Source organism: Cavia porcellus, unplaced genomic scaffold (assembly GCF_034190915.1).
Source record: "Cavia porcellus strain 051 isolate PalLab524CR breed Dunkin Hartley unplaced genomic scaffold, mCavPor4.1 scaffold_1, whole genome shotgun sequence".
Classification (NCBI taxonomy): domain Eukaryota; kingdom Metazoa; phylum Chordata; class Mammalia; order Rodentia; family Caviidae; genus Cavia; species Cavia porcellus.
The window spans coordinates 31,992,454-32,005,048 of NW_026947484.1; the positions used below are offsets into that span (position 1 = coordinate 31,992,454).

The following is a 12,595-nucleotide window of genomic DNA, read 5'->3' on the forward strand; positions in this document are numbered from 1 at the left end:
AGTCAAGAATTATAGAATTTCAGTGTTTGTTTAAAAATAGAGCCTTACTTTCCTTTAAGTTTGTTAATTTTGGAGACTTCTTAAGAGTTAGCAATTATTTCAGATATTGATAATACTTCTAGGACGAATTGTTGTTTGCATGTATATTCTTTATGGCCGTAGACATTAAGAATTTATTGGAGCAGCTAATGCTTATATTTTACCATATTTGTTACTGAGCCAATCAATATTGTTATATATAAGAGTAGATACCAAAACATATTTTCACTATAAACTCAAACAACATCTTTCTGCCTTCTTGTTTTTGTCAAGGCAATGGCTACGTTGGGTCCTCACAGAGTAAAAACAGAACGTAAGTGATGAATTGAGAATTACTCTGTGGAGTAATTTGGAGATTTGTTGAATCAGGATTGTTAAATCATCTCTGTACTGAAGAGCTTCCTCATCAGTTGTTTCATTTCATCAGTCAACACTGTACCTGAAATGATGAAGAATTCTTCTGGAGTTTTTAACATCATATGAAAGTTTCAGAATTTCTGAATGCAATATATTTCTATATTGCTTTAGCTAATGGATCAGTAATTCAAAAAGTACTGTTTTTTTGTTTTTGTTTGGGTCCAGAAATGTTTTTAGAGAAGATATTTGGAATTTCTAGACTGGCTTCAGGAAGTATGGATTCTCTGAAGTTGTTTGAAAAATATCTTACATGTTGTCTGCATTTTCTTTTATTTTTTTATTTTTATTTTTTGGAACTGGGGGTTAAACTCATGACTGTGCACTTGCAAGGCAGGTGCTTATCCCTGAGCTAAATCCCTGGCTGTGTCTGCATTTTCTTAGAAGAGAGAGATTAAAATGCTGACAGCAGAGTCCATTTTAAGATATTTTTCTGCCACAAAGGTCAACACATTTTGGTATCCCTTAGTAAATTCACATCAAGTTATAGTTCCTTGATTTTTTTTTTTTGAATATCTAAAAGCACTGCCAAAGACATGATGGCTATATGTCTTTTTTCACTAGATGTGAGATTTCCTAAGTCTTTACAAGGACCGTGAAACTATATATATATATATCTATGTATATATTTTAAAGCGTATTTTAAGTACTAAGATCTTTCTAGTCACATTCCGATAGACAGTTTGTAAGAGACTGATTTCTATTTTATTGTGACTCTATGAGTTCCTTTAAAATTTATATCATATCAAGAATTTATATCATGCCACAGCAATATTGTAGTTAAGTACCACCACTGGAGATTAACTGGAAGGGCAGCTTCCTAAATCTCTAGAGCAGTGGTTTTTAACATTTTTGGGATCGTGGATTCCTTTGAGGTCCCCCTCTCCCACCTCCTACACCAATCACCATTATCTTAGCATTGTATCTTATTAGTTTTCTTTTTAGCATTTGCTAAATTTATTGTTTGTCTCCTGACTGGATAGTAAACTCCATGAAGGCTAGTACTGTATCTCTTTTAATCATATCCTCCCCACCCCACCCCAGCACCTAGCACAATTCCTTATGTATAAGAAGTGCTCATTAAATGCATAAATGAACAAATGAATATATACTTAACATGTTCCCCATATAGAGTACTATTTGAGAATCTGTGTATACAATAGAGATTGATTTCTGGAGCTTCCTTGGGGGTAGTAGAATAATATATATGTAAATAAATTAAGATAGCTCCAGATAATAATGTTATGAAGGAAGTATATAAAGTTATTATGACAATTAATCAAGGAGTGGGTAGAGTGGCTGGGAAAGACCTGTCTGCAGGGGTGACATTTGAGTGACAAAGAGATATTTATTTATGGTATGTTTTTGACAATGTAGGGAGAATACTTTCTCACTGCATGAGTTTATATGATTAATGCCAAATCATTTCTGGGATTTAAAAATGGAAATTTTGTTTATGATATTTCCTTCTTAGAATGAAAGGTCTGGGGAGCTCTTGGAACAGATACTCAACTTGGCTTCATATGAAGCTAGTGGTGTAGCTTGCGGTAGAGCCCTTAGCTTGTGCAAGGTCCTAGATTCCATCTCCAAGACTAAAAAAAAAACAAAAACAAAAAAACCCAAAATAAAAATCAAACAAACCACAAAGCAAAGCAAAAAAGCCCCTCTGCTTCTTTGGAAGCTATCAGATTCCTTGGAAGAGAGAAAATGTGGAAAGTATGTCTTCCAGTGGAAATACAGCAATTGATATTTTCAGTATTACTCAAAACTGGGCATTAGTAATTAATCTTTCTGATGCTTGTCTCTTCAGGTAATGACTTATTTTTCATTTTTGGCTTTGTTTACATTAAACTTGTTGGTTTATATGAAAGAATGTAAGAAATTAAGTTCTTTGTTTTTAATAGGTTTTAGGTTTGTTTTCTAAGAAATAATTTTTTCACCTATATGCATGGGTTGTATTAATACTTAGTGTTCTGATCCTTTTGTTCTTCTGACAATGTCTTATTAATATAACAGTTTTGAACTGATCCCTTTAGCACCTGTGAAACTAGAAAAACATCTGCACAGTGCTAGATCTGAAGAGGGAAGACTGTATTATGATGGTGAATGGTATATACGTGGACAAACAATATGTATTGATAAAAAAGATGAATGTCCTACGAGGTAAGGAGCTTTTATCATTTCAGTGTTACCAGTCAGTGCTAGTTTTTACATTATCATTGTTAATAAATATTTGCAGCTTCCATTGGGTATTCATAGTGCATCATTAGTTGCCTGTGGATGTTTTTCCATATTCGATTTTATGTGTACACACATGTCAGTATGTGTTTTCCTGTTCAGCTTATGAGCACCAGGACTGACAAAAGTAGCAGTATTGGAATTATTTTTCTAGTGAGTGATCCTATTGCTTAATTCTCAGTTGACAAACTGTTATGGTCCAGATATAGTGACCTGTAAACCAGGAATTCTCGAAGGATCTATTTAATCTCTGACTTTATGGGATCTGTTAGAAGAATCTGAAGAATTTGTATCTATTAAAAGAGAAGGGAGAAATGGAATGTTAACAAAAAACTAGAGTAATAGTAGTTAAAAGTGTAACTAAAATCTGGAAATTGTCTTTTAAAAGACCTAATCTCTCTAGGCTCAAATAAAGTTTGTATAGTTATGTATAACTTTTCAGTTTTATCTGGCTGTGGTCTTTTGCAAATATTTACGTGAATCATTGTTTTCATTCCTAGTAGTTCAAGATTTAATTCTCAGAGTAGTAGCCTTCTACAGTAAGGAAATATCTTTTCCTAGGTAACAGTAGTAAAATATTTGAATATACATTTTCATTTTCCAAGAACAGTGGTTTTAATTGGATTGTAATTTCATTTAAAAAATCTTAAGGATTCCAGGTATATAGTATAGAACTTTTTTCACAGAAGCTCACTTGAGATGGTTACTAAGTTATGTATAATACTCAAGGATACTTTTCTTTATCGTAATCTTTTACTACTAGCTAGCATTAAAATGGTTAAAAAGATGACAACATAAAAGAGGGTAAAACACATTTGTTTTATAAAAATTTCTATGTGAAGATTGGTAGTATTAGAAAAATCCATGCAAGTGCTGCATCAAAGATTCCCTTTGGTCAAGGCTGGTAAGCGTGGGGTATGGTTATACCATATCAGTTAATGGTGTAGTTCCACTCTAGCTTTTATGAGGGTGAAATGGTGAAGGTGTAGGAATGAAATGCATTTAGTGTAGCCATGTGTCCCTGAGCAAGGGGAATATCTTCCGAGAAATTCAGCATTAGGCATTTTGCCGTTGTACAAACACCGTGCACAAACTGGGATAAAATACAGCTCCGTCCCTTGCTGTGCCTTCTTGACGTACTTAGGGTATAAAGCTGCTGCCATGTTTCATGGCATGCTATTTTATTGTAAACCTTTTTTTTTTCCCTCATAAGTAGGTGTATACCCTAAAATTATGGCACAAATATAAAACAGTAAATATTTAAGCCAGTAACGAAGTCATGTATTATCACTGTCAAGTCTCACGTACTGTCCCTATTTTATGTGGTGTACTTTTTATCCACTGGCAGTGTAGTAGGTTCTTGTGCACCAGCATCACCACAAACATGTGAGTGATGTACTGTGCTACATCCTGATAGATACAACCACTGGGGGATGGGCCTTTTCAGCTCCCTTATTATCTAATGGACCCACTGTTGAATATGAGACGTGATGGGAAAAGATGGTGAATTCTTAATTAAAAAAAAACACTTGTGTAAAAGACACCTTGGTATTAATCCCCCCGAATGCTCTCCCTCACCAAGAGAACATATCTCATCCTTGCCACTTTCTGAAGCAGCTCTAGAAGTCCTTTTTCGTGAGTTTCTTAAGTTGTGCTGTTATAGTTCCCTTGATATACTGAATTGATTCAAACATTTGTCTTTCTTGGTTGTTTTGATTTTTGGGAAGAGGCAGAGGTCACACGGTGCCAGATCCACTGAATAAGTGTGTGAGGACATACTGTCGTGTTTTCACAACGTGCCTTTCCTTCAGATGATACTTGACAGTGAAATTCACTACATTGTTGATCATATCTCATAAATGCATGAAAGAGAACTTCAGAACTGCTTCAGAAAGTGACAAGAAGCCTGAGATAACTGTTATAAGTGAGAGGGAGGGCTTTGTTTTGTTTTGTTTTGGTTTGGTTTTTTTTGAGACAGGGTCTTACTCGGTAGTTCAGGCTGGCCTTGAACTCACTGTGTAGTCCAGGCTGGCCTCAAATTCATGGCAATCCTCCTGCCTCACCCTCCTTAGCACTGGAATTACAGGTGTGCACAGCCATGCCCAGTTTGAGGGGGAGTTTTTTGAAGGAGGGTGATACCAATGTGTCTTTTATTGTATAATTCTTTTTTAAATTTCAGCATTAGCAGTGTATTTGATCACTCACTATGTGGTCTCTTATGAACTGAATGTCTTTTGCAGCATATGAGTAGATCTAATAGAAAGTCAGCCTTCCTTCCTTCCTATTCATGTTCCTTTCTCCTTTCACCCTCGAATCCCTCTTCCCTTTCACCCTCTTCGTCTTCCCCTTCTGCTTCTGCTACCATCCTGTGATCTTCAATAAACGTAGCTACTTACTACATAAAAGAAAATTGATTTTACTAACTCTGTTAAAGAAGAATATTACTATTAAGTGTTACTAAATGTTATAAATTCTTGACCTGCTTATAATGCAGCCATCTGATAAAAGACAATTGTACACCTGAATCTATTGTCCAGTGGTTTGGTTTTATAACTAGTAATCTAAAAGGAGGAGGCATATTGTAACTCATTCATTCTTTCTCTTCTTCCCCTTTTTAGTGCTGTAATTACAACAATTAACCATGATGAAGTTTGGTTTAAGAGGCCTGATGGAAGCAAATCTAAGCTTTACATTTCACAGCTACAGAAAGGAAAATATTCAATTAAACATTCATAATCATGATTTAAGTGTTATCTAAATCTACCTTGTTAGTGTTACCAATTTCAGTGTGCCATGGGAGAGAAAAAAATGTATTCAGTAACTTAATATTCTCTTTGAATCATGAGAGAATGTGTATTTGTAGGTAGCAAACCTCATATTGATATGTTATTGAAAGAAACAGTAATAAAAAAGTTTAACCATAATCATTACATTAATTTGCCTCTTAGGTTTAATTACCAATAGCTATATGTGGTAAGGATTTTTTTCTAAAAGTTATTTTTTGTTTTTTGAAAATAATTATGCACATCTGTCTAATCTTTAGTGAACTATGGCTATGTTTATCTGCAATTTATTTTCCATCATAGTCACTCATCATGTTTGTAAATAAGACATAAAATGTTTCCTATAAATGGTTTGTAATAGTATATTAGTGTTCAATCAGAATTGAAATTTAAACCTATATATGTGAGTATGTATATATGATATCATCAGCTTATTTAGAACTGATGATCTTACCTTACAATCTAGTCTTACCCAAAATTAAAATATTGGGTGTGAAAGCTAAAAGGAGCACTTTTGTAGAATAGCTGTTTTTCTCCTCTTTCTTGATAGTTTGGTGGTGACCTATTTTTACAAATTGTGCTTCATGTTAATTAGTAAAATTAGTGTCAAGTGATAAGATGTTTCTACCTGTATTTCTTGTGACCCTTTAAAGGGCATGTGTTCATCCCTGTTATTTATGGTCCAGTGTGTAAGTGGTGAACAGTAACTGACAGTATTGTGGTGCTTGCTGTATGTGTCTGATCTTCCCAAACAGATTTTTAGTAAGCATTTTCCAGAGGTAAAACTAGATCCTGATTCTAATTTTATTCCTAAGGCAAAATGGACAGGGGTAATTTCCTTGAACTTATTCCCCAATTAATATTTTTATCTTGAGTGTTTTTTCACTTTAAAAGCCATTTCGTGCAATTTAGAAAGTGTTGGCCTCCCTTCCCTTAGCCATAGTGGAATGAACTTCCAAAGCCTCAGGAACAGTACAAAGCATTGAAACCCTCTATACAGCAGCACAGTGTCTGTAGGACATATTTAGAGGACAACCAAATCAAGTATTCCTGGCGATCTTGTGCACTTTAATTTCTGTTACAGTGAGACTTAAGAGGGTGAGGAAGAAGTCTGCTGACTAACTCAGTGCAGGAATGTCTGCATGATTCCGTTTGTTTTTCTTACTATTTTACCTCTGCAAACATCATCCTATGCAGACTGCTACTTTACAGTTGCCAAATTTTAAAACGTTTGACTTCTGAAATTCAACAATAGCAATTATGCAACTTTGTTCTGTTTCTAATTAACTTTAGTAACTGTACATAATGTCATAATCCAATAGTATTTGACAGTACTTATGTATACAATGTTTGATAAGCATTTTTAATAAGATTTTGTATTTTTTAATTTAGTATATAATAAAAAGATGTGTTTGAGTGTCATTTGTTGTGTCTTGAATTACTTATGCATATTTAGTTCTTATATTATTTATAAATTGTCCACTTTCAAGAAGAATTTGAGTTAGTTTACACAGATGGATATGGCATGCTAGAGTTCTTCACAAATCTTTTTGTTTCCCTAAATCACAGTCACAATCTATTGGGATATTTAGATGTTTAAGACAACTAAGTTATACTTAACTAAAAAATATATGTTGTGCTTTAATAAAAATGTACTCTGTAAGTTTTGATGTTCTGAATAGAAAAATCTTTAAAATTATGATTTAGTAGATGTACTTTTCAAAACTTGGTATTTATATACAATTTTACCATAGTATTAAGGTCAGGTAATCATATGCTTGTCTGTGATTAAAGTACTATAAAATAGTTAGTTATTGACAGTTTGCCAGTCATTTTCTGATACAAGATTTAACTTAGGAGAATTGTTAGAAACTTTGAAATATGTGGCAGCAGCTCTATATGTTTATAATAATCAGCTTCTGTGTTAGTGTCACTTGCTGTGTACTGTCACACCTCCTGGTTTTTCCTGTTCAGTCCCCTTGTTCTTTTTGTTAAATTTTTTTTGAACAGAGTAAAAACAAACAAAAAAGAATACAATCAATCAAAACAAAAAGTGAATGTGATACAGGACTTCACAGCAAGAGAATAGGAAATCAACAGTGGCTACTGTAATGCCTATTGTTATCTTCAGAGTAGCTGCCTATACCATCAGACATAATAAAATCTAACAAAACAAAATAGAATAAAATCTATTAAAACAAAGCAATCTAGGGCTTCAAAACAACATAATAGGAAATCAACAGTGGCTACTGTAATACGTTTTATCTTTGCAGTAGCTGCTCATACTATCAGATATAAGCAAAATAAAACAATAAAACCAAACAAGCAGAATAATGAAAACAGTACAGGGCTTTAAGACAAGGTAGGAAATTAACACTGGCTGCCACCTTCCCTTTTTATATGTCTCCTCCCCTTTCACTTTTACAGTATCTGTTTCCCACTAACTCCTTCAGTCTTTTAGACTAAGGAGACAACATGATGTTTCCCCATATGAGTCTGAATGTTTTACCCATGAGCATGGCCTCAAGTTGCACCTATATACCTATAAGGGTCTCAAGATCATCCTTCTTTATAGGTGGGTAGTGTTCCATTGTATAAAAATGCCACATCTTGGGCTAGGGATTTAGCTCAGCAACACAAGCACCTGCCTGGCAAGTACACGGTTATGAGTTCAACCTCCAGTACAAAAAAAAAAAAAAGCCATACCTTACCCATTCTGTGGTTGATGGACAAGCTACCTCTGCTTTTTTCTGGTTCCCTGTCACAATGAGCATTGTTTTGACTCCCCTTTGACTTTCAGTCTATGAATTGCCTTTCATGTTAAATGTGTTTTTTTGTATAAAGCATATTGATAGATCCTCCTAATCCACTCTGCCTGTATTTGTTTTTATTGATAAATTGAGGCCACCTGCATTAATGATTATGGCCAACATACACTGGCTCTTCTCTGCCTTGCTATTTTCCGGCCACTGGTTGCCTGCTTCCCCCTCCATTCCATTGCTTGCCTTGCTTGGTGATCCCCGTCTGCCTCTGTTCCTGGAACTGTGGTTATTTTCATCTCTCTAGAATATCTTTTAGTATTCTTTGTAGGGTTGGTTTGGTGGTCATGAATTCCTTCAGTTCTTTGTCATGGAAGTATCTTTTTTTCCTATTAACTTTGAAAGATAGTTTTGCAGGGTACATATATCTGGGTTTGAAGATGTTTTCTTTTGGAACTTGAAATACTTCACTGTAATCTCTTCTTGACTTGATCGTTGTGTCAAGAAGTCTGTCATGATTCTAATGGGGTTTCCTTCATAAGGTGATCTGTTTCTTTTTTCTAACAGCTTTTAATCTGTCCTTGTGCTGAATTTCTGGGATCTTGATTATTATATGTCTGGGTGTAGTTATGGCTAGTTGGAGTCCTATATGCCTCTCTATCTGTATGCCTTTTTCCATGTTTGGGAAGTTTTCTGCTATTCTGTAAATAGTCTTTTTATTTTATTTGTGTTGACCCTTGCTTTTTCACTGATACCTATAAGTCTTTTTTTTTCTTTTAATTTTACTTAAGGAGAAAAAGAAAAAAAAAAACAGAAAAAGGGTACAAGTTATACAGAATTTCAGAAGAAACAAACAGTAGGAAATCACTAGCTAACAGATTACATATTGTCATCTTAGAAATAGCTGTTCAAGTTACAAAATCAAAGCATACAAAGTAGACATTCAAACAGTGAGACTGCAAACAGTTCTGTTCAATGATCCAACAAAACTCAGTAATATGGTTATCTATCTTATACACTTAAATACACATGCAGTTATATCCTTTAGAGCACTTTCTTTTCCTCTCTTTTGTACAATGACAATGACACATTTTGGGTTTTATTACTCCCACAGTTCTTACTACTTTTTTTGAAGAGAATAAAACCAAATGTGACGTTACAAAACAGTCAGTCAAATCAAAAGGATGGACATAATACATACTGTAAAAACAAAATACAAAGTGATCTACATTGGTTACCATAATGCCTCTTGCTGTCTTAAAAAGAATTGCCTATATCATCAGTTATAATAAAATTGAACACAACAGTAAAGAACAAAACCAATAAAACCAAAATATTGCAGACATTACAGGATTTCAAAAGAAGATAATAATCAAACCAGAATGGGCGTCATAATGAATCTTACTGTTTTCAGAGTTGTTGCCTATACTCTCGAACTTGGTAGATACCTATCAGTCTTACATTACTTTTCTTTGTGTCTTGCAGCTGTTGGATTGTTCTCTCATGGTTCCTTATTTTTAAGAGATATTTCCTTTCACTTGCTAGCTACAAATGTGTCTTCAAGGTCTGAAAGTTTATCTTCAGTTTCTTTCAAGTAGTTTTACCAGCTTTCAATGGAGTTTTAAGTTTCCTAGATATCTCTTTGCATCTGTTTCATACATTCTAAATCTTCCATTAGTCATTCAAGGTTTCTCTCATTTTTCTATTCTCTTTTTTTAATCTATGTTTTGAGATATGCTCAACACTTCTTTTACTGTTTTTTTTTTATTTTTTCTTTTACCTGAGATAATATTTCTGATCTAATTTCATTTATAGCATCATGAAGTTGTTTCTTTACTTCAGTTACCATCACTTTAGAAACTTCAGCTGTGCGACTTCCAATCTCTTCCATGTTTATATCTCCTGGATTTACTCTGCATGTGTTGGAGGCCAGAGACTGCCTTTGCTTCTTCATCTTGACATTTTCCTGAGCATCTTTCGGACAGTGGGTTGTGGGGTACTTCCCGCAATGGCTATGATTTCTCCTAGACATGACTGGCTGGTTCTCCTGGCCAGTGTTGGCTACAGTTACCCAGTGGTGGCCTTTGGGTGTGCTGTTGTGGGGATGGATGCTGCTTTTCCCTGGGCTGACTGGGAGAACCAGCTTCGCCAGACCCGTGCTGCTTACCGGCAGAAGGCGTCCCCAATGGCAGCTCTCGATCCACTTGTTCTTACCATTTCCCACTTTAAAAAATGAAAGCAGGCCAGGGGTATAGCTCAGTGGCACAGTGCCTGCCTGGCAAGTGCAAGATTGTGAGTTTAGTCCCTGGTACCAAAGTAAGTAAAAATAAATAATTAAAAAGTAAAGGTGTCCTAGCCATCATTAATTCAATTTACTGAGTAATAATTTTTACCAAATATTGGCATTCTCATCCCTTATTGTTCCTTTTGACACACTGATCTTTCCATTACAGTTCCATGTAAAAGCTGTACTGGTGTGTGTGTGTGTGTGTGTGTGTGTGTGTGTATTTTTTGTACTGATGTATACATTGTCACTCAGGACTCTACTTCCAGAACCATGTACTCATTGATAATTATTTAGAAAGAATAGAGATGTTGGCTATTTCTAATATTTTGTTGTTGGATCCAGTGAATCTAGTATAATAAGGTAGAATTTTTATAAGGAAAATGGGTGTAGAAGAAATAATTAGGATTTATGTGGTCTCTAGCCAAAATGGAATGCAAGCTATTTTATTTGTTAAAGGTGAAATCTAAAATACCAGAAAGAGAATTGAAAAGCTCAAAATGGGATTAGAAAAACATGCATGTCCTGCCTGTTGTTTTTAGTAGGTGCACTACAGCGCTGTGGCTAGTACTGTTGGTGAGATCTAATGTGCAGTTCCCTCATTGCTCACCGAGGGCCACAACCTCCCTCTCAATTCTTTCTTGGGCATGTCTCTTACTGCTCTGGTCAGTTTTTGGACCAAAGTGGTCCCTGACTCATGGGCAGCTGGTGATAATAACACTTGAAATTTGAGTGACTGCTGTGTAACTAGGAGCTATGTTAATGTAAAACTGAAAGTTGTTATTTAATATTTTTTTATGTTCAAAATAAACATAAATGTCATTTTCATGTTCTAAACAAAATGAATACAAATACGGCAGTAACAACAGGCTTACTCTTTATAGATTTGCCATATATTGGGAATTTCTGCCCATGAGTCTTTCCTCAAGGAATGAGACAAGATATTGTAGCAGAAATTATATTAGCAGTGTTCTGAAACTCAATTATCTCATGTTACTAATCTTTATGAAAAGTGTGTGTGTGGTTAGCTGTTGAAAGCTATCAGTCTAGAATTGTTTCTAAAGTTGAACCTAGCATGTTCTCTTTTATGATAGGAAGATTAAGAATAAAAGTCATGCAGTAGAGAGTCCATTTCTCTTTCCTTTTCTGTTTTCCTGTGTTTAATATGTGTTCGAGGTGGGCGACCTTACCAGATTGTTATATTCTCTGAAGACAGAAGTACCATCATTCTATCCAGAAGCAGGCCACATGGTACTATTTCATCTCTGCTAGTGAAGATTACAAATTATGTTAAACTGCACAAAAAACCAGACCTTTGAGCAAAGGCTAAATGATCTTCTTTACAGGGATATTGAAAGAAATATATTTCATTTATTATTGAAAGATTTGAATGACATTGTTAATGGAGGAGATAGTAAAGTGCTTATACTTGTTTGAAGATAAATTTATGATTTGAGATATTATGCTTAAGTACATCTATGTGTAATTGCACTTATAGACTTCAGGCACCATTTAAATTATTGACTGTAGTAGATTTAAAGCTGATAATTCATGGTGTTATTGTATATTTAAAAAATACATTTATATACTGTATGTCTTTCCGACACATACTTAAATCAGAGGTGGTGATTCTACGGCACATGTGTTACTATTGGTTTTCTTTTTAGAAGAAAGATGTTAATATATGAGTTGTGTTTTCTAAGCTACTCCTCAGCATTCAAGTTCAATGGCAGTGTTGGCACTTTTTGATAAATAAGTGGGTTTGGGGTTGCAATTTGGCACTTGATTTCTACAACATTTGCTATCACTAGATGACATCCTCTCTTGGACTCAAGGTTCTTTTTGAGTGTCATGTGTTTCTCATAGAAAGGAGAGCCCAGGGGCTGTGTCCACTCGTCCTTTAACTCCTTTATAACTCTCCTTTCTTCCTTTATGAGGCTGCCCATGACAGTTCTGAGTGCTGGGCCACGCATATTCTGTGCATGGGCCCAAAGGAGGAAAGAGAATCAAGTCGAAGCTGCTGTTTTGGCCCCTGCCTGCAGAATTCCCTCCCCTCCCCTCCTTTTCTCTTTGGAAAG

General features: G+C 34.9%; 1 protein-coding gene across 1 annotated transcript in view; it reads left to right on the plus strand.

Annotated features, from left to right (window-relative positions):
• Nucleotides 1-6,896, plus strand: part of Brms1l (BRMS1 like transcriptional repressor) — a 39,451-nt gene extending 32,555 nt beyond the window's left edge. The window contains exons 8-10 of the mRNA XM_003471890.5: nt 313-352; nt 2,490-2,616; nt 5,310-6,896. Coding sequence (XP_003471938.1) covers nt 313-352; nt 2,490-2,616; nt 5,310-5,427 — 285 coding nt within the window. The 3' untranslated portion in view covers nt 5,428-6,896. The remainder of the gene's footprint in view (nt 1-312; nt 353-2,489; nt 2,617-5,309) is intronic.
• Nucleotides 6,897-12,595: the final 5,699 nt, after the last annotated feature.